Genomic DNA, 23,741 nt, shown 5'->3' with positions numbered 1-23,741 from the left:
CTGACTCGAGGTAGTGGGAGCTCACTGACCCCGGACTGACAGGTGAGGAACAAGCATAAGACCAAACTAGGCCCTCTGATGTGGATGACAGTTGTGTGACTTGGGCAGTTTGTGGGGACACTGGTGTGGAACCAGTAATTGTCCCCTAGTACACTATCTGGCTCTTTGGAACCCATTTGCTATAGAGGGATGTCTTGCTCAGCCTATATACGGGGTGGGGGGGCTTGATTCTGCCTTATGTGATGTGACTAACTTTGTTGACTTCCCATGGGAGGCCTCACCCTCTCTGAAGAGTGGATGGGGGGTGGTGGTGGAGAGGAAGTGGTTGGAGAAAGGGGAGGACAGGAAGAAAAAGGAACTGGGATTAAAATGTAAAGTACAATTCTCTTAAAATAAATTTTAAAAGTAGAGTGCTAACTAGTGAATAAAAAAGAAATGACATAGAAATCCTCATTTCCCTCCATCACCACCATAACAATTGATTTAGGTAGGAGTCATCAATAGATGTTAAAATTATGAGGTACCTTCCTACCCATTATTTAAAAGGAAAAATAAGCATCATCTTTCAAAAGTGACATTAAGTTAGCAATGCCAGGAATAATATAAAGTGGTCTCTGGTATAATACCCCGAGAAGACACACATCATTGATGGTAGCTAGAAATGGATAAGAATTTGAAATACGAGGCGTTGTCAGGCTAGTCTAGACTGAAGAACAGCTGCAAGAATCCAACTCCACTTCTCACTACTCTTCAGAAAATACCAGTATTGATGAAAGACAAAACTAAGGAACCATCTCAGGTTAATGGACACTAGGGACACTGGACATCTAAATGCAAGGCATATTCTTATACTGAACATGTAGTGGAAAGAGTATCTTTTGAGACAATGTCTGTGATTAGACTGTAGAGCAACCATATAAGAGACTTTCATTATTATAAGAGTCTTTCATTATTTTTTGAATTTTTGTAAATTTGATAATTATTCTTTGGCTATAAAAACACTCTTGGTAATTTAAGAGAGTCACAACTAAGAATTAGTCACAATGTCTGCAATTTACTTTCTGCAATGTGGTAATAACCCGTGTTTTCAGACACAGTATATTTTTTGTTGATTTTATTGAGCTCTACATTTTTCTCTCCTCCCTTTCCTTCCTCTATCCTCCCCTTCAGCCCTCTCTCATGGTTCCCATGCTTCCAGAGTACTCAAGAGATCTTGTATTTTTCTACTTCCCATGTAGATTAGATCCATATATGTCTCTCTGAGGGTCCTCATTGTTGTCTAGGTTCTCTGGGATTGTGATTTGTAGGCTGCTTTTTTTTTTGCTTTATGTCTAAAAGCCACTTATGAGTGAGTACATATGATATTTTTATTCCTGTGTCTGAGTTACCTCACTCAATTTGATGGTTTCTAGCTTCATCCATTTGTCTGCAAGTTTTAAGATGTCATTATTTTTCTCTGCTGTATAGTACTCTATTATGTAAACGTACTACATTTTCTTTATCCATTCTTCAGTCAAGGGGCATTTAGGTTGTTTCCAGGTTCTAGCTATGACAAACAATGCTGCCATGAACATAATTGACCACAGGTCCTTGTGGCATGATTGATCATCCTTTGGGCATATACCCAAAAGTGGTATTGCTGGATCTTGAGAAAGGTTGTTTCCTAAATTTTCTGAGAAATTGGCATACTGATATCCAAAGGGGCTGTACCAGCTTGCATTCCCACCAGCAATGCAGAAGTGTTACCATTACCCCACAACCTATCCAGCATAAGTTTTCATCAGTGTTTTGGATCTTGGCCATTCTTACAGGTGTAAGATGGAATCTCAGAGTAGTTTTGATTTGCATTTCTCTGATGGCTAAGGATGTTGAGTATTTCCTTAAGTGTCTTTTAGCCATTGTAGATTCCTCTGTTGAGAGTTCTCCAGACAGAGTATATTTTATCCATTTTTCTGTGTTTAGGAATTATTTAAGGTTAATGTATCAAATGTTAATAATTGGTGAGCATAGGTGGAGAAAATAGATATTTACTATATAAACCTTAAAATTTTGGAGGAATGTTTGATTTTCTGTTCTAAAATAACAACTAAAAATAAAAGTACTAATCAAATGGAGAACTGCAGCAAAATGATATATCTTCTAGATATAACCTTTCCATTGTACTTCTGGACACATTGCAGTTCTGTTTATCTGAAAGACCTGCCAAATATTTGGTCCCTCAACATTTCACCATGAATGGGAGAAGGGTCCATGAGGCCCTACATGTCCTTGAGGAACTACCGGCAATGAATGGTTGCTTGGGGAGCATGATTTCATTTTCTTCAGTGGTGAAGATACTGATGAGGTGCTCTTGCTGTAGTAAATAACCTCCCACCTATTTTCTGGCAAGAACTTGATTTAAATTCAATGGGTCACATATGAAGAGAAACATAAAAGTAGAAAGATTTGTCAAGAAGAAGGAGGAACAGAAGGAAAGAAAGGGAGGGAATGGGAGGTACAAATGACTAAGTTATTAAAGAAGCACACTAAGCTTTCGAACAATAACTTGTTAAAAAATCACATTATCATTTGGTTAGAAATAAGCATATATTTGCTTGGTTATCTTTGAATTAAGTTGCATATATATAGTATTTTTATTTAATCTATACAAAAGCCTTCAAGTTGATATTCCCCAAATGTCTTTACCTTGAGATTTTCTCCAGGTACTTTGTTGATTATCCATCAAAGGAATTTGGGATTGTTTGTATTGGCATTTATTTCTTTAACGTAAGTGATCCCCAGCCATAATCATTCCCCCATTATGAATTGAAGTTTGATTAGATTCCATGGCAACTGAGAACCTTTGCCTTTCATTTTTTAATCCCTACCAATCCTACAGAAGACTACAGTCTATGCTTTCACGGAAGATTTACTGGCAAAGTGATTCACACTTACAGCATGTGTTTCCTGTTGTTGTTTCAACAATTACTCTGCTGTATAACATCAGCGTTGCTCTTGTCTATGGTTTTGCATTGTAAACGTATTAAACAGTTGCTTTATTATAAGATCTTTGTTTTTGTTTGTCCTTTCTGACCAAGAATGCTTCTCTGTCCCAGATTTCTCATGTTATGCTCCTCTTCTTCCTTTCACTCCTTTTTTCCTGTGTTCTCCTCTCCACTTCCTCCTCCCCCTTCTTTTCTTCTCTATTTCTCTGTCTGTCTCTGTCTCTGTCTCTCTCTCTCTCTCTGTGTATGTGTAAGAATATGTGTATGAATGTATGAGTATCTGCAAGCACATACTTTGAAGAAGGGTCTCATTGAATATTGTAGGTTGTCTATGTATCCTAAGCAGGTTTCAAACTCCTGATTCTCCTAGATGAGTGCTGAACTTTAGGCATGTGCCACTATGCCTGGCTAGCCTCATTGTTTCTTAAGTCTTTGCTCATATAGCAATATGTGAAACTTTTCCACCAACCACTCATTTTAAGGAGAAAGAAAAAGCATGCTGGACTCACTTATATTTTTCTGTAGTTTTGTTACCTTATAACATAACATTCAGTTTTCATATTACTAGCTATAATATCAGTTAATGAATTAATTTGGATTTTTAAGACAAGGTGTTTTTGTGTTACAGTCCTAACTGTCCTAGAACTTGCTCTGTAGACAAGGCTGGCCTTGAACTCATGGAGATGTGTATGTCTTTGCCTCCCAACTTCTGGGATAAAAGGCATATGCCACCATCACCTGGCCTTTTATTTTCTGACTTGGTGAAATTTAAATTCCATGATGGTGAGTCTTTGGTTATTTTTCTGTTTGTGTTTTTTTTTTATTTTTTAGATTATTTTCAGTACTTATCCCTTAAAAATTGCCTGACTGACTATAGAAACTCAACGATGATCTGCTGAATAAAGGAATAACTAGATAGATGATTAAGAATACATAGTCTTCAAATAAAAATTTGTTTCTTTCTACTCTAAAATTCCAATATCTCTTTGAGTGACCTTGGTTCAGTGTATCATAATGTTCAAGCAGCTAAAGAAGTATAATTAAGAATAGCCATTCCATTACTTGGTTCAAATATACATTATACATAAAGTAGAGAACCTGGGCCTGGGACTGAGAAAATGACTAAGCTTGTAAAGTTCTTGCTGTGAAAACATGAGGACCTAAGTTCAAGCCCAAATGCAGTGGCACATGCTTGTCAGCCCAGCACTCAGGACGTGGACAAGAAGAACCCTGCTGACTGCTAATTAGCTAGTATCACTGATTTTGTGAGATCCAGGTGCAGTGAAAGGTCCTATTTTAAATGTTTCAAAAATAAATTGGGAAGAGAAATAGGAAAAGCCACTCAATGTCAACCTCTGGCCTAACTAAACACACACACACACACACACACAGAGAGAGAGAGAGAGAGAGAGAGAGAGAGAGAGAGAGAGAGAGAGAGAGAGAGGGAGGGAGGGAGGGTGGGAGAGAGAGAGAGAGAGAGAGAGAGAGAATGGAGAATGGACATGATAGTATAGAGGTAAAGAGGTATTCATTCATGAATATGGCACTAATATAATATTGTATAAGTGTAGAAAATTTTAAAGTTTGTATTCACTTAGGACCTGATAATCACCTACTATTTCATTAAGAACTTACAGATGCCAGGCAAGTACACCGCCACTGAGATATACCACTCACATTTAATTTTTTCATCCATTCATTAATTTCACGCTTGTCTAATGAGTACTTTCTAGATAGTGGTAAAGTGCTTTTGCACTTTAGTAATAAAGCAATGGAAGAAAAGTATGATTGCTGCCTTCAGGGAGCTTCCGTCTTGTAGATTCTGGCAGGCGAGCACATGTATACTACAAAGTACTCACTAATGTTTATTGAGCACTGACGTGTCACTGTGTTCAAACTTTCATACGAATGTAACAGTACTGTAAGTATCATGATCATTAGACAAGTAAACAACACACTTGGCACATTCTGTGTATGTGTTTGTGTGGTTTTGTTGGCGTATTTTAGAGATTAAAATCAATCACTGATTGGCATAGTGCAAGAGTGTCCATAAGGGTTTTTGAAAAATAATTTGATATGGTATGAAATCAGAAAATATATTTGTTACATTAGATGATTTTAGGCAAGTTTCTCCTTTTCTTATTTAGTTAATGTATATTGTTTATCTTTTAAAATTTATTTTCAAAGTAAATAACATCTGCTTTATCCCCCCCCCCCCAAAATAGTTGTCTGGGAATTCATGTCATGTACCAGTTAAATTAGTTACCCAAATTTAGGTCAGAACAAGAGGACTATGCTTCACCCCTGAGGAAAGTTAGCACTTCTTTTCAAAAGGTACTATATGTAGTTCCTAGCATAGGTAGGGATTTATTGTAGAAAATTTTCCCCTTTGGAGTATAAATAAGTATTTGAAATATCAGTATATAAGGAGTATACAAGGGACATACACATAATCACATATTTGCCCAAGTATACAGACATATCAGATTCAGAGTGGGCTCTTTCTTAAGAAAAATCAGACAAAGAATGAGTATACTGTTAAAATAAAGAACAAAAGGGCCTCAGGTGACCAGCTTAGAAGATAAGGCTATTGTATATCATGGTGTCAAACCACACTGATGTCTAAAAGAAAATATCTTCGAAGAAAAAGTATTTGCTTTCTCTCTACTAGGAATTTCCTTCTTAACATGTCATACAAATAGACAGGCACAGATGGAATGTTACAAAACCTCTCTGGAGAGAAAATTGTCAAAGTAAAGGTGGCATTGGCATTTTACTCTTTTTTTGTTAAAGGATTTGATGCTTATCCTGAAAGCAACTGTCCACCAGAGGATACATTGTCACAGTTAGAACAACTGATTGTTCCATTGGGAATGCTTTGGAATGCCCAAAGAACACAGAACATCTGGACTGCTTAGATAACCAATAAGAGCCATGTTTTCTACTTTTCTACAGAAACATTGGACTCTGATAAAAGAAAAATATTATGATCTGAAGTATATTCTACTAATGGAAGTAAATTTATGGAACACTGTACATGGGTAAAACCTTATTGTACTACAACGTACTAAGTCGAAAGCCCTGATAAACATCAGATGTTTGCTATCACTTTAATTTTCTTTCTTTAAGGTTTTAATATATTTTCTAATTACTGAAAGCATTAAAAACAACTGTTTTGGTGAAAGTCATTGGTAATACTTTCTCTCTCGAGAAAAGTTTCATTTGAAATCTTGGTGTTTTCAGAGTTGGAGATTATTGGGGCCAAAACAGTAATCACACCCCATGCTGGTTTATTTCTCTCAAATGGGAGTAACAGAAAACACTTGGTCTTCTCACTTTTCAATGCTTGTGATCGTTCTCTGTTTTTGAATACATAAAGCAGTTGAGGACCATGGTGGAAAGTTTGCCTGGTTTCTAAATTTGCAAATAGTTTATTGAACTTAAAAAACCCATAATGTAATGAGCAGGCTTGGAGGACAAGAAATAGCAAAATTTATCATTATTCCTCCCCCAGAGGAATCATTTTGCATTAGATTCTAGAATTAAATTTTCAAATTCATTCAAGTCGGGTAATTTAAGGTTCACTTTTTTTTTTCTTTTTTTTTTTCTTTTTCAGACAGAATCTCATTCTGTTGCCCCGGTGCACATCAAACTTATTATATAGTTCAGGCTGCCCTCAGATTTATGAAGCCTCCCAAATCCTGGGATTATAGTCATGAACCACCATACCAGGCTTTCTTTCAGATTTTGGTAAATGCCTGTTACATTTCAGTTCGCGTGAAGTAGGCAACTGTGGGAAGTCAGTGCTTTGGACTGCAGTCACATATAAGGAAGTTTGGTTTGTCTTTTGCACTAATGGGAACAAAATGCAACTTAACACTTAAATCAGAGGAAGTCCTTGGGAAGAACAGCCTCTTCAACTCACTTTCAGGCTTGACAAATGAGGCACAGTACCTTAAAACTCTGAGAATCTAAAAAATGGTCTCATATATATTATTGTGAGTATTTAATATGTTCTTTCAGGATTTCTGCCCTGAAGCTGAGGGACAATTAGTTTACAAATGATAAAACTGAAGAAAAATGAGGCAGAGACTTGCTCTAGGTAACAAGCAACTGAGGAGTGAAAATTAAAAGACTCTCAAGAAACTCATTTTTTTTCCATCATCGTCTGTAATTTCTTTGCAGTCAATCTTCATATCAGAGTTCAACTAATGATAATAATTCTTGGGTGGTTTAAAAATGATCATTGTGTGCCTTCCTGAATATACTGCTGGATTTTCTTTCTGAATTTATTTTTAATTCATTTTTATGACATTTAAATGTCCACTTTTAATTTAGAAAACTAAACCTTCATATATATTACTCTGCACTAAGCACATGCTATAAATAGGAGATGTGCCCTAAAAGCAGAGATAAATAGCTAACATATCTCTTACAGATTGCAAATGTATTTCTCAGCACTAAAAAAAATCTAACACAAGTTACCATGGTAATCTATTGGAAATCAACATACTTTTCCTGCCATGTGACCTGAGAGAGCAGTTAGCATTTTTTATGTGTCATGTCAAATTTCTCAGTTTACTGACCTGGTTGTCAAAGTTCGACATCCAGAACTGCTTATTAAAAGTTATACCTTTTGTCTCGTATTATGACCCAGTTGTGCCATTCCTAAACCACATGCAGGAACTCACAGCCATACAAATGCTCAGCCATCATCCTTTCTCCAGCACTATCACCCGGGATAGTAGAATACCTCTCAATGAAATTAGTGATTTAGCCACTAAGTCTAATTCATGTATGTGCTTTGCCTGAAACTGTTAAAAATGTATGTATCCTTACATATTCTTTTAAAAAGTGGAATGGTTGTCATTCAACAGCATTAGATAAACTATCTTCTCTAAACAGCCTACAGTGAAGTAATATTTCCAGTGTGATATGAAGCTTCATCAATAAAAAGGTAGAATCGGTCTGCAAACAATGAAACTATGGGGGTGATTCGGAAGCATGAAGTGAGAGGATATTAGTGAGTATTGGCCGTGGGCATACTATCTTATCTTTTATTTCTCAGTGCATACGTTATGTGGTTGTGGCATGTATGAACTAGATGATTTTGGTGGGCTTCCTTCAAATAACTTATTTTACTTTTTAAAATAATTAGTTTTTATTTGTGTATGTATATGTGTGTCTGTGCATATGAGTGCCGGTGCCCATGGAAGCAAAAAGTTGGTGTCCCATACCCTGGAGGAGGAGTTACACGCATTTGTGAGCCACTTGACATGAGTACTGCGAGCTGAATTCTGGTCTTTTTGAAGAGTTGCAAGTAGTTTTAACTGCTAAGTGATCTATTTGGCCCCCTTTCAAGTGTTTGAAACTGATGTATTTATTTTCCAAAATGGTAAAATTACTTTTTTATACTACAAAGGTCTGAGTATCTGTAAATTTCCTTTGCCTCATATAAGATCTCTTTAAATTTTATAGCTTTTCTGTGAGATGCTAGGTAGGTGTGTATGCAAATTAAGCTTTAGAACATATAGAACACTTTATCCTGTTGCTTGGACTATTACATCTTTTTTTCTCTTTTTTTCTGTATCATGTACTCATGACCAACAATATGTGGTGGTTAATTCTAAGACAAAACTTCTTTCTTATACAGAGTTGTGATTGGGCTGGATTCAACATTCAAATCAGGAAATTAGCAGAATTTACTGATTATCATATATCACGTCACTTAATTTTTACTATTTGCCCAGACTGAACACTATGGGTAACTTGTTTGCACAGGTTACATTGTGTTATCTATATCTGTATATGTTGTTGAGAGATTTCTGAATATATTTCCCTGTTAATGTATTGAACACATAGGAACTGTTGCCAACAGTGAAAGCCTTTTCACTTAAGAGGTTAATCATTTTTATACTAGAAGAGAGTACTCTATCAGGCATCTCTTGACTAGCAAATGCATTCTAGAAGGCAAAATGTCATTGAATATGTGATGTACGTAACCTCATTAAGAACAGGGTGTGAGGGCAAAGGCGTTGACTCTACAAAAGGAATGAGGCAATTACTTGGATTTAGTCCCACTGTCTGGTTGTTCTCTGGCTTCATTCCTTTCTCTTGGACACAGTGAGCTCGAGAGAACTAGTTGTGCTTTAACTATTAGGTACTACAAAGTTTACTAGTAGGATCTATTGTGGAGCTACGGCCTTGGTATGCCCATTGTGATTCACAGTCTGGTAGCAGAAATATTAGTATGAACTTTTTGAATTTCAAATCTTGAGTACCATCGTAGATGAATACATCTGAATTGCTTTTCTAATACATTCCCTCGGTGATTTTCAAGGATTATAAAGCTGAAGAAGTTCAAGAATAGGGACATCTAGCTGGCTTTCCAAATGGGGAAACAAACAGTCTGCCTGTGTCAATTCCTGAATATAAACTGTTGTTCTGCTGACTTTCTGACTATCCCCTTTCCATTTGATATGATCTTGGAGGGGTTTCAAGTTGAAAATTTCGGTTTTCTTTTTTTAGTTTGAATTTCTCTGCTATGAACAATTTAAGATGCTAACGCCATTTCCTGTAAAGAGGTTTCTCTATCCACATTGTAAAACAGAGGTTCTTAATTTTTGTTCTCCAGGAATATTTGATAATGTTGGGAGATATAGGTAGGGGCAAAAGATGATGCTAAATTTACAATGTACAAGACTATTCCCCTTACCGTAGAAACGTATTCAGCCCAAAATATCAATAGTGACAAAATTGAGAAGCTGCAATGGGTGAAATTATTATTATTATTATTCAGAATATATTTAATCAACCTTTTTTGATAGGGACACATTAATTACATCTATTAAGTAAGTTAGGTACTTCGAAACATATGATAGAGAAGTAAACCTACTTTACCAAGAATATAACATTTCAGTAGAAAACAAATGAAATGATAAATATGGCTGTATATAATGAACTATTTTTAGAGTTTCCACTCATATTCATGATTGACAAGGATTGTGGAAAACAGAAGCTTATTAATATTTGTTTCCCATATTGGTTTTGCTTGGGCAAAATAAGCAGAGAAAAATAACCTAGGGTTATTCTTACTTAAATTGTATATTCTGTATAATGAAATAGTTATCTTAAAAATTAATTTTCATGTCTGTAAGTTTGGTGATTTTCTTGAAATGTCCTTTATTAAGAGAAATGAAAGTAAAAGATTATTAGCATCAAACAATTGGGATAATTTGTGATACTAATATTCACAATATTTTCTAGTGTTTTTATTTGTTTTAACATTAGCAATTAAGAAAAATGTGGAATTAGAAATAGTTATTGAGTTTTCTCATATAGAAGAGAGTCATACAAGCAAAAAAAATGTTATAAGATAGAAGAAAAATTTGACTATGAAATGTCAAATCTTAGTAAAAGAGAGAAGTTGTTAGACCTGATAGGTGTGATTTGGAATTTCTGTATGAACATGACTTAAGCTCTTAAGTACATTGGTGTTGTGTAAGGCAAGATTCATTAAAAGTGACCCTCCTATGAATATCAATTCAATCTTCCAGGGAGCTAGTACCATAGAGTACAATAGGACATCATGATATCCCAGCAAGAGTTGACGGTTTAAAAAACTTTCTAGTTTCAAGGATCAATGACATCAATTGACTCTTCTTAAATCTAAGAGAGGTTTACAAGGATTCATTATCATATTGAATCTCTCAGAGAATAAATGTATTAGACAAATAAATGCAAGGACACAGACACACATTACAAAGATGACTCATTACAAGGAGGGATAAACAGTTCACTGAGTCTAAATTCACCCAGCTTTAAAACAATGCATCCTAAATTATTTGCACATTTAATTGCATTACTAAAGATATTTCCAGGACTAGAGAGTTTATTGAGCAAGTCTAATTCCTATTGATTACATTCTTTGGAGGGAGGCAGTGTGTACAGAAGAAGTGAAATGAGTTTGAGGGGAAATAGAGAAAACCTAGATGTTTATCTTTGTTAAGTAGGCCTAAGTTTCTCAAATAGATACTTTTCCAGTTCTCCTACCTCTTGATGTATGACTTGCCACATTATTTTAATCAATATAGTAAACACAACCATTAAGACCAGGATTGTTAATGAAGACTCTTAGCAATTCTAAAGTCAAACAAAAAAACATAGTTTTGTGTTAAGAGTGTTTGGTAGCAGTGTAATTTAAAATGGAGATCATGACATTCCAATTTATATTGGTACCTATTTCCTCTTCTTTATTTAATTTTGCAAGGAAACACAATGTTAGGCACATAGAGATATGTAACCATCATCATTAAATGCATGAATAAATAAATGAAAATTTTAGGACAGTATATTAGACTAAAGAAAATTCATATTAAGGTAAAATTCTGAAAAGTGGGAGGTAATTGTTAGAGCTAAAGATGATCATTTCAATGAAAGGCAAATTTAGAATGCATAGAATTTTTAATTGAAAACACAATTGCTGCATCCTTCTTTACCTGCAGTAGGACACAGAACATGGAAGTCTTGTAGTAGCTTGTTAATATTTATTGGGCACTAAGTATGTGTCAGATGCTGTGATAAGCATTGGCACATATGAGTTCATTAAATTCTCATAGCTGCTATAAGTGAAAGGACATCTTAGCACTCCCATTTTAGAGAAGACCATAGGAGGCCCAAATAAATGGAGTTGGTTGCCTAAGACAGAACAATTTTGCAGAAGAGTTGAGTCTTGAACACAACCAGCCTAGTTCCCAATTCCAAACCTTTAACTACTAAAGTGCTTTGTTACAGAAAATAAAGATGTCCATATTTTGAGGGCATTGAGTAGTCATCAAATTTGGGACCAGAAATTATAATTATAAGAATCCACTTATTTTGGTGAGTGGAGAAATGGATAAATCTGAGGCCAAAACACTTTTCTGGTGTGTATCCATTTAAAGCAGTGTTTCTTAATCTGTGGGTAATGACCCTTTAGGGGTCAAATGACCCTTTCACAGAGGTCACCTAGGAACATTGGAAAACAAAGATATTTATATTATGATTAATAATAGTAGTAAATTACAGTTATGAAAGAGCAACAAAAATAATTTTGTGGTTGGGAATCATGACAACATGAGCAAGTATATTAAATGGCCACAGTGTTATGAAGATTGAGAACCACTCATTTACAGTATTGTTGTATTGGAGAAATGGAAAAATACAAAATGAAGAGAAAAGGAAAGGCCAGAGTTTGGAGGAAAACTGATGGCTTTGTGCATGTCAAGACAGACAAGAACAACTAGAAACCCAAGCAAAGGAATCTGTGTAAATACTCAAAGACTCAGACAGCAAATTTAATCAACTATGGGCAGGAATAAAGAATAACCCAGCAACTGATATGTAAACCCTTTATTTTTGTTCTTCTTTATTTGAATTTTTAAAAGTTGAAAATTTCACATGTGAACATTGTATTTACATACTTTCTGCTCTTATTTTACTCCTAATTTCTTCCACATTCCTACCATTTTCTCTCAAATTCCTAATCTCATGTTCTTTAATTATTATTGTCACATACACATATATGCATACACACACATGCTGCTAGATAATGTTTCTAGAAAAGACAAGAAAGCTGACCCAAGAAATCTCAAAAATATGGTTGCCTAACAAGACCCTCATAATGAAAATGCCAGGGAAAATTTCACACGGTCTCATATCAAGGGGAAGATCTTTGTTGGTTCTTTTTGAAGCCAGTTTCTAACTCTTGTGGTTTCTAGGCCAGACACTAGCAAGGCTAAAGGAGAAGGGGCAGTTTCCTGGAGAGAAGAATAAGACTTAGGACACTCATAACAAATAGAACCTCACACCCCCTTTGTCTTTAACTCTCGCTCTCTCTTTGTAGCTGACATGCTCCTAATTAGCCAGCAACTTTTTCTGGCTACAGAAGTGGAATAACTTTAGATATTCTTTTTTAAAATTTATTTATGCTTTTCTTATTTATTTATTTATTAAAGATTTCTGTCTCTTCCCCGCCACCGCCTCCCATTTCCCTCCCCGTCCCCCAATCAAGTCCCTCTCCCTTGTCAGCCCAAAGAGCAATCAGGGTTCCCTGCACTGTGGGAAGTCCAAGGACCACCCACCTCCATCCAGGTCTAGTTAGGTGAGCATCCAAACTGCCTAGGCTCCCACAAAGCCAGTATGTGCAGTAGGATCAAAAACCCTTTGCCATTGTTCCTGAGTTCTCAGTAGTCCTCATTGTCCGCTATGTTCAGCGAGTCCGGTTTTATCCCAGGCTTTTTCAGACCCAGGCCAGCTGGCCTTGGTGAGTTCCTGATAGAACATCCTTATTGTCTCCGTGTGTGGGTGCATCCCTCGCGGTCCTGAGTTCCTTGCTCGTGCTCTCTCTCCTTCTGCTCCTGATTTGGACCTTGAGATTTCTGTCCGGTGCTCCAATGTGGGTCTCTGTCTTTGTCTCCTTTCATCGCCTGATGAAGGTTAATATTCAGGAGAATGCCTATATGTTTTTCTTTGGGTTCTCCTTCTTTTTTAGCTTCTCTAGGATCACTAATTATAGGCTCAATGTCCTTTATTTATGGCTAGAAACCAAATATGAGTGAGTACATCCCATGATCCTCTTTTTGGGTCTGGCTTACCTCAGTCAGGATAGTGTTTTCTATTTCCATCCATTTGCATGCAAAATTCAAGAAGTCTTAGGTATGAGTGCTCTGTCTACTTGTATGCTTGCATGTCAGAAGGGATCCTATTATAGATGGTTGTGAGCCACCATGTGATTGCTGGGAATTGAACTCAGGACTTCTGAAAGAGCAGCCAGTACGCTTAACTGTTAAGCTATTGCTCCAGCCCCAACTTTAGGTATTCTTAAGATAGAATTTTCTCTGCTCAAATTTCCTGGTAGATTGCAAGTGGGCTTTCCAAATAAAGATAGAAGGGTAATAATTCAGCATCCAACCTACGTCAAATGTAGACTCATTTGATAGCCAGGGGTAATCTTTCCAAGAGTCCCTGCCACCCATTGAAGGACTCTGAAATCATGCTATATCAACATATTGAACAGAGAGTAACAGTAGAAGAAGTATGCTTACAGAACTTTGGATAAACGTTATCTGTCAGAAGTTACAGTTCCTAGTGCTCAAGATCTAGATGAGCAGTTTCCCAGTTTATGAGCCCTGACCCCTGGGGGAGTGTCAAGTGACACTTTCATAGGGGTCGCCTCAAGGCCATTGGAAAGCACAAATATTTACATCATGATTCCAGACAGTAGCAAAATTACAGTTATGAAGTAGCAACAAAAGTAATTTTATGGTTGGAGGTTACCACAACATAAGAAACTGTATCAAACAGTTGCAGCATTAGGAAGATTGAGAACATCTGCTCTAGATTAAACAAGTGTTTTAGTGTATTTTGCCAAGGACAAGTTTAAAGGGGAGATTTGAAAAACCCATAAGTTAAAGAAATTTTAAATTTGTGTCAAAAACAAAAGATTAGAATTGGCAGCTTCCAGTTGTTTCTCTGAGTGATATAGAAAATTATTTGATAATTGCATAACTGATAACCTGACAGAAGTCTGCCATTCACAAAGACATTGTCATTGAAGATCTAACCTATGGGATCTCTTTCTGAACTTCGTAGGATTAGTGAAGTTATAATGATATTACATGCTGACCAAAGTCCTTCCTTGTTCTCAAGAAGATGAGTGTGGTCACCCCAGACAATGGGCCCTCTGAGGTAAGAATGCATCCATTATTACCTTGCAAAGAAAGACTCCATGTCTTCAACTCCCTTAAAAGAAGGTGCATATTCACTTTAAATAGAGATTTTTGGAGTGCAAAAACTTGGAGGATTCTTTGGGGACGAATGCTTTTATCTTAATAAGAACAAAATGTTGCTTATAGAAATATAAATTTTGAAAGGCATCATGGAAAACTTACGCATTTGAGAACAGCTAAAAGTGGCCATATTTGTCTTCCTCATATTCAGACATTAATGGTATTTCTTATGAAACAATTTTCTTGATTCTGCAAAACTATTTTTTTCCTGTGGTTGGAAGCTTTAGTAGCCCTATATGCTTAACCTTAGGCTAAACGTGCTAGAAATATCCTAGAGTGTATCTGACCCTTACCTGACATCATACCTGCCTGCAAAACCAACTTCATTAGCTCCCCCTACACATCAAATATGTTGGCATTCTTCTTTTTTATGATAATCTCCTAACTGTCATCCCTTCCATGCTCCAAATGGAAATAGATGCTGTCCAAATCAATAGACTTAAAATTCTTCTTAGGTTTATTTTATGTCTACGAGCATTTTGTGTGCAAGTGGATATATATAGCATATATGTGCCTGGTGCCCATGCAGTCAGAAGAGGGTATTCAGATCACCTAGAAATGGAGTTACAGATAGTTGTTAGCCACGATATGGGTGCAGGAAACTTAACTCAGGTTCTATGCAAGAGTAACAAATACTCTTAACTGCTGAGCCATCTCACTTGTCCCCAAATCAGTAGAATTTTAACATGTGCCCTAGGCTTTTCTTCACTATTTTAATTCTTAAGGTTACTTTAAACTCTTCATTTGGACTGTATTCAAGAGAAGTCATAAGAGAAGATAGAAGGGAAGAGGGGAGGAAGGAAGGGGAGTGAAGAAAATGTGTAGCTCAATAAAAAAGCGAGTGACAAGAATGATTCATAGAAATAACAAATGCATAGAAGGTACCAGATAGGTTGAGTCTGGTGAAATCAAGGTTCAGTAGTATCACGGCAATTATTATCAAACATCTGATTGCTAGGGAAATAGCACTGGAAAGTGTAAACAGGAGCCAATGGATAGACAACTAGAGAAAGGGAGATGATCTCTAACAGATCATTCCAAAGACACAATGGCTTGCCTAGAGATTGAATGTGACCCAGTATGAGCTGATACATCATTTTGAAGGTGCTGTGGCAGGATAAGTGTTAACTCTACATCATTGAAGCTGCTCCCTACACTGAGGCTGATTTTGTACGTGGGCACTCACATTCCCTCATTGTTTAACTTTAATTCTGTGTTAAGCTACACTAATCAACACTGCTAGCTGCTGCTTACTTTTCTTCTCTCCTGGCTTCCCAGCATAATATGCTACTTCAACAGTATAGTCAGTCACCTTGACAGTCAAGGTGTTTATTTGGATGCCTTTCAGCATCACTATTCAAGAAGAATCTGTTTCTCAATAAGGTAGGGAACAGTTTTCAGCATTCTGTCTCTTTGCAAACCTCAAAGACTCTTGGACTGAAGATATGCTTTGAAATTAAAATCATTGCAAATCTGCTGAGTAAGCAAGTACTAAACATACTTGGAATAAGTAGACTAGAATGTTATCGCTTAGCATAATGCAGAAAAAACTTTTTCTCCTCTAGTGTGCATAAAAGATTTCACTAACTCAAAGGCATATGCCACATTATATAATCGTGTCTGATTTTAAACAATTCACACATGCACACACGTGGGCACAAATACACACACACACAGATACCTGTACATAAGTTGATAAAACTGCCATGGAGACAAAGTTATTATTTCAGACACTGCCCCCAACAACAACCCATCTTACTTATAATAAGTTAGTATTAATCATGGGAGGATATCATATATGAAAAAACTATATAAGGTTAAAAAATGTCAAGAAATATTTGTATTGGAGAATCCATCAGGCACAGTTCTTGCAGTAATCAAACAACCTTCAAATCATGGCACACTCTATTGCATTAAAAATAAAGTTAAATGACCTAATACCTATTTCCTATAACAACTACCATTTAACTAAACTTCTTTTGTTCATAGGTACTGTAATGAACCCTTCCCATTTGTTATCTTCTTTTATCTTTGCAAAACAATATTTTCTTTGCAAAAATATTTTCTCAAATCTACATATTGGAAACCTACGCTTGAGAACATCTTTCTCAGACTATATATTTGATAGTAAAGCAAGGCAAAGAAACCAAAATTGACTTGAGTCTTATTTAATAATCCATCTATGACACTCTCTTCTTTTTGCAATCATGGTTGTCCCTTTGTGGTTTGTCATTGTCCACCAGTCTAAATTCTAAAGAAAGCTGAACCTAAAAGATGCAGATGTTAACTGCAAAATGATCTTTAGATTTACAAAACCCAGAACAGCTGGATGCCCTCAGACAAAATCAAGATGTGCTTCTTTATTCCACTTCTGTGCATTAGCAAACAAAAAGCACACTAATTGCTGTGAGAATTAACTCTCAGGCCAGTTATAGTAATTTAAAAAAAATACAGAACCTAGCCCAGGAGGTCAACATCAATTACCAGCTTTGGGAGTGGGAGTCACACAATCAGGGATGGGGAATTGTTTTGGGTAATAAACCCCTGTTGTGCCTGTTCTTTCCTTTCCTCTCCCTACAAGTCCATATCTTTCTTTACCCAAGTTCTCTCCGAATGCCATTCATCTAGGGACAAATGGCCATTTTCTTAGGTGCTAGCCATTAAATAAACCTGGCTTTCTTCTACTACATTTCACCTCGGAGTACTGACCTTAGAACAATGTGTTTATGGACAAGAGTCCACTAACACCTTCATGTGCGAATGCTAATGTGATTATTTTATTTGTACCATGTTTATGTGAAAAATAAAAATAACAGTTTTATTTTACTGGAGTCCAGTGAAGTCCTTTCTATGGAAGATTCAGCTTATCTCTCAAGCAGGGAAGGTCACACTCACCTCGTTTATGAAGGAGAACACTGGCATGCCGACGTCCATTTCCATTTTCAACATAACAGGAATAATTCCCCAGGTCACCTTCTTCCACAGAGTCAACAATTAATGAGATAGAAACTTCCTGTTCTCCAAGATGTTCCTTAAGAATTCTAAAACATAAAGGAAAACGCAACAAAAAAACCCACACAAACATACACATACACATACATGAAAAAGAAAGAAATGTAGATGAATCCGAATCTGATGAGAATATACCTACAGAGTTGGTGCTGCAACTCTGGCTAAGAATTGATGCTAAGTTAATTAAATGATAGCATGCCCTTTTCCTCTTCCCTTCTAATGAAGAAGCCTGTCTTTGGAGATGCTAATGAACTTGCAGTTAATTATCTCTCATAGGAGGACAGTCATCCTGTCATGATAGAGAGGTGACGGAGACCTTGAGAAAGTTTACAAATCGTTTTTCCTTTAAGAAGAAATATGATGCAAAAATGAGATAACAGGTTTCAAAATGTTAGACTGGAGGCCTAATTATATATCGGATTATTTTCAAAAAGAGTAAGAGAAAGAAAACATTTCCAAGTTATTTTGACACATTGGTTGACACCAGCAGCCTGCCTTACTTTTTCTAATGATACAAGCAAGTTGCATAGTTTTAAAGAAATATGAAACCATAAACTGAGAGATTAAAAGTTCTGATAAGTATTTAATGCTGACTTTTAAAATTAATGGTAAATGCCTACTAATCTGATTGTTATATATTTTAGCAATCTCTCAAACAAATGCAAATTAAACAAGGTATCCTTTGACATGCCTCCAGTATTCCTAGTTCTAAACTCCTGCCTGGATGAATGTGTATGTATAAATAACTTTCCAGAGCTTTTTGTCAAGGTCATACAGTCGAAGTTTAGGTTTACAATACTACTTTAATTTTAAGTGAAATTTAAATATGAATAATGACAAAGAAATATTTTCATCCAAATTGGAGAACTGACGATTTGAATCTTCCAGAACCCAATTGGAGCAATCCAGAGTTTGATATTGTGTATTTGTTGCCAGAGATAAGGTCCCAATAGAAATTATCTTTTATGACAGTTTTATTCTTACTGAAAAACATTTTCTCTTACTTCCTTGTCAAAGTTTTAAGAGGCTTGACATTGAAAAAGGAGAAGCAGCACTTAAATTTACATACAGTCATGGAAATTATGGAATGTATAGAAAGCCTTTATATGGAAGAATATTTAGAAAATATCCATCATTTGTATTTGGATATAACCTAATTATCATTATGAAAATTCTTGATCATTTTCATTATGATTAGAACTAACTCTTCATGTTCAAATATAACTTGCATCATCATTGAATACTTTGATACTTAAACATAAGTAAATAAATGTGTAACTACATTGAAAAAAAGAAGTATAAATATTATGCCCTCAAAATAGATACCTAAAAATCTAAGGGTTTTTTCTATTATTATTCTCTCTTCATAAATATACATTATTTATACATTAAAGTTAGAGTAGAAAAGATAACAAAAATTTGCATATCCTCCATCATCTCATCAAACATTTTATATTTGACTTGGTAGCTTAAATATGTAAAAATATCCAAAGAAAATATAAAGTTTGCATTTGAGTCCATGTAGTGCCTAGCTAACCTTTCCTGTCAATATTTAATTTTAGAGACAGTTGTCTCACCCTAGCCCAGGCTGGCTCTGAATGATCCTGTTTCCCAGGTTGGCCTTCAATTCACAGCAACACTTTTGTCTGAGATTGTCAAGCACTGTGATCACAGACATTAACCACCACGCATGGTTCTTCTCAGTAACTTTTAAAAGATTTTTTAAAAACAAAAGGCACAGTGATTTTCCTAAGGTTAGAATGGGCTTCTATATTTTCCATTATTATAGCTTTAGTGAGCTACTAGCATAAGGTCTCTTTGGAAATTATTCTTATGTGGAGAGAGTGGGGGTATGTTTGTGAATATGTTCAAAACATACTGTATGAAATCCCAATGATTTAATACAAATATTTAAAATGAAAAAAATTACTCTTAGTTTTTGTAAATGGCATTCACATTTTGTAATTCCGTAGTCAGTCTCAACAATTCTTTGCTTCTTACACAAAAGTATCAGTATTTCTGTTATGATAACAGAAAGATAAAATGATTAAAAGTCTTTTCTCTTTTAGCTCACCCTCTCCCCACTTAACAGAGCAAATGTTAACTCAACTGCACGTGTTCAAAAGATGAAAAATAGTTTACCTAATGTCACTTTCCCAAACTCTATTTTCATCCAGATCTTCAATAAACTTCTCTCCTTTCATCCAGTAAATCAAAGGACTGACGTCTCCACTGTACCCAAAGAAAGCTCTGCAGGTGAGGTTGGCGGAGTCACCTGTGGAGAAAAGTGATGGAGAAACAACCTCAATCCATTTGCACCCACTTCTTTAAAACAAATTGACTGGTAAGAATTGGACCATTCCATTGATCTGAAAGAGCTAAGAAAATAGTTGTTCAAGCATTTTCCTTTTATCAAGTTTATCAAATGTATCATCACGTTTTGGCAGTATGTACTATTTTATGGAATGAGAGTTACTTATGAGGTTTAAAAGAGGATCAGTTATCTTATAGGATATTCTTTCATTGAGGCTCTATGATATTTTCTTATGATTAGATTGATAGATTGGGAGTTTATGAATTATTGGGAAGAATCACAGAAGGAATATATTCCTCTCCAGGCATTCCATCAAAGCATACATGGAAAAACAAAGCAGAATATTTGCCTGGGGGGAAAAGCAACTATAGAGTCAAGAAAGCGCTGCTAAGAGATGTTGAATCCCTAAGAAATACATTTTCTTGGCAAAGAAACAATATTAGGTAGAAAATTGCCTTAAAATGAATAAATGCATGACAATAAATATTTGGAATTTTCATCAAAGTAAATCAAGAATATGTATGGTGAAGAAGAAATTTTGTTCTGCTTTTTAAGTATTTTGCTTACTACACTTAGATCATTTTATATAATGGTAGATATAGGTTAATTGACTATTTTAATAAGGTATATATAAATTCTTGACTAAAATTTACCTATGAATCTAATGTCTCCAGAACACTCAGTTTATTCTCTGCCATTTACCACACTTTTATTTACTCAAGCTATAGCCAACATTATACAATTGAAATAGTCTAGATTTATCTAGTTATATGAACTTCCTGACTCCAAGTGGAACCAGAAAGTAAGTGAGGGATAGAAGTCCAGTAAGAGCCTATTCCAGTAACACATAAAAGAACACTTCGTCATGATGCCAAATGATGAACTGAAATGTATGCCCCAGTGACATGTCTGCTGGCATCTAGAGTAAGCTAACTCTCTCAATTAGATGTTGCAATAGATTATGATAGTAGTCTGTATGGTTCTGTGCTCTCTGAGCCCCAGGAAAGTAGTTCCTCATAACCTTATAACTAAGCTATGAGTAGTCATGGAAATTTCCTAAATTCTTTTTCGGACTTTTGCAGGATAAGCAAAGAGGAAAGTGCAATATACTCAGCTGTCCTCTTTTAAAGAGCTGGGCATTTTGTGCACTTGGTTCTACATTTTCAATAACAAAAATATTTTTATTGGCTAAGGTAAGTATTATTATTTAAATTTTTGTCAGTTGTACAAGAAAAAAAAATCCAAAAACACCTGTTCTAATATTTTAAGATGTGGGTATTTTGTATTTGCTCATTTTTTAAGAATATTTTCTACTAGATTTCTAAAAGTTCTGATTCTATATGTAAGAGTCATTCACCATTGGTGAGCTAGATCAGGCCAAGTTCATAAAATAGCCACAAGCTTTTTAGAGTCTAAAATGAAGCTTCTGCCAAGCTAAGTGGCACACTCGTGCAGTATCAGGAATTGAGAAGTAGAGACAAGAGGATCACAAGTCTGTGGCCAGCCTAGATAATATTGTGCATTCTTGGCCAGCTTTGGCTATTACAGAGGAAGACCCTGTCTCTAAAAGGTCTAAGAACCGACATTGTAGTTTAACTATAAAGTGCTCAGACAGCATGTTTCAGGTCCTGGGTTTGATAGTCAGCAATGAAAAAGGAAAAAAGTTTATTACAATTTTTTGTACATAAACATTTTTAAATGTTTTAATATTGAATTCACTTTTAGGGAACACTTAGGTTACAAAAAGATAACTGAGCATCAACATTTTTGAATACTATCTAAGTATATATTTCTATAGAATGTATATTCATATTAATTTTAAATGAAGTATGGCTTTCCTCATGCTGGAATTACAGGCGTGTGCACTTTAACACCTGGGTGTGCATTTAAGGTTTTAGTTACTAATTTTAAGCAGCTGGAATGCCTGTTACCATGTCAATGTAGCCATAATTCGCCAGCAAATCTTACACAGAATCAAGATAAGTAACTTAAAAGGCACAAATCAATAATGTGCACAATCTGCTGTTTGAAAGATCAAGTTTAAATTTTAAGGAGAGATTCAACGACTGTCAGTAATAAATAAAAATCTTCAGAGATTGCCTGCTTTACAGCACAATTTTGTTAAATAAACATAGATTGCACCATGAGTATCTCAGTTTGGCATTTCTTAGAGTCAACTGAAACTCTCTGGGACCTGAAATAGTCTTTCCCATTACTTCCTCCACCCCCTAAACAAAGGAGCTCTGTAGATCCCCAACTGTTCCTTCCTTTCTCTTCAGGTTTTGTGCTGCTCCACCTAGGAAGTGGTTCCTTCAGTCATGCAATGCTTTCTTTCTCGTTGCGGATTGCCTTGTCTTTGACCTTTAACTCCAGCTGCAATATTGGTTTTAGCCACATAGCTACAAGTGAGAAACTAAGGAAACTTTGGAGGAAATGAAATGACTTCATCATAGGGGAAGATGAAGTATACGTGAAAGATGGGTATAAAGGAACACGTAGGGAGGTACAGAGTATTGTTAAGACCAGAACAGCACCAACTCTGTTCTTCTGTGTAAGCAGTTTTGAACAATTTAGACTTTCATTTAAGAAAAAAAGGTAAGCTGGAGGAAGGTTTGGAATAGTATCTGAAAAATAATCATATCTGTCATGTAAAATCTAGCTCTCTTTGCATTTTCAAACACAGGCTTGGATCAGAAAGGATCAAGAAGGACTAAGATTACAGTATTCTGGCATTACTTACCAAGAAGGTAGTGAAAATATCAGATCATTTATACATAATTGTTTCCAAGGATAAATAGTACATAGAAGCAATGACTATAGAATGTTATGCCTATCACAAAAGTGTTGCCAGGGAACATCTCAAAGCAGCGCTTAATAAGAAGCCTGAGATGCTGGAAGGAAAGCTCAGTGATAAGAGCACTGACTGTTATTCCAGAGGACCAGGATTTGATTCCCAGCACCTATATTGTTGTTCATAAACATCTGTAACACCAGTTCTATGGCGCTTGTCTCTGTCTTCTAGTCTATGTGGGCACTGCACACACATGGCACACAGATATGCATGCACACAACACACACATATATACACACTCTCTGTCTCTCACACAAAAATCTCAAAATTTAAAATAAGTTTGACAAAATAGATAATAGAAAATACAGTTTTATTTGCATAATTTAAATGTGTCACAGTAGTGTTTGTATGAGATTGAGAGAATGAGAAAATGAGTGAGGGGGGAGAAAAAAGGAGGGAGGAGAAGGATGAGGAGAGAAGAGCAGAGGAAAGGAAAGAGAAAAAGAGGATGAAGTTGATAAACTGATTTTGAAGTACAACCAACTGTGGTCTCAATATAGGCCATAGGGAAAGTCATTTTGATCTGTGCTGTGCTCTAAAGAGAGTTTTCAGTGGTTTTTCTGAATTGTATCCACTTGTGTTGCTGAACAAAAGCCTCTAGTCCTCATCCTGTGCATAGCTCTGCTAGTAGGGAAGACCAATAGAGACCAGTGGAATCTCTCTACAGCGAAGACCAGTAAAGTCCTGCTCACACGGGAAATTCTACCCAAGGGCTAACTAACATTCTTTAGAAAAACTCCAGTGACTCTGGC

The 23,741-nt window shown here is 35.8% G+C and overlaps 1 protein-coding gene across 1 annotated transcript in view; it reads right to left on the bottom strand.

Moving 5' to 3' along the window:
• Il1rapl1 (interleukin 1 receptor accessory protein like 1) overlaps positions 1-23,741 on the bottom strand; it is a 1,263,049-nt gene that overhangs the window by 27,416 nt on the left and 1,211,892 nt on the right. The window contains exons 7-8 of the mRNA XM_075958196.1: positions 19,967-20,099; positions 17,708-17,853 (exon numbers count right to left, since the gene is read on the bottom strand). Of these exons, the coding sequence (XP_075814311.1) occupies positions 17,708-17,853; positions 19,967-20,099 (279 nt within the window). The remainder of the gene's footprint in view (positions 1-17,707; positions 17,854-19,966; positions 20,100-23,741) is intronic.

The sequence above is a fragment of the Microtus pennsylvanicus genome, chromosome X (genome assembly GCF_037038515.1).
Source record: "Microtus pennsylvanicus isolate mMicPen1 chromosome X, mMicPen1.hap1, whole genome shotgun sequence".
NCBI classification, from domain to species: domain Eukaryota; kingdom Metazoa; phylum Chordata; class Mammalia; order Rodentia; family Cricetidae; genus Microtus; species Microtus pennsylvanicus.
Note: the sequence above shows the minus strand (reverse complement) of the source record. Positions and strands in the feature narration are given on the sequence as shown.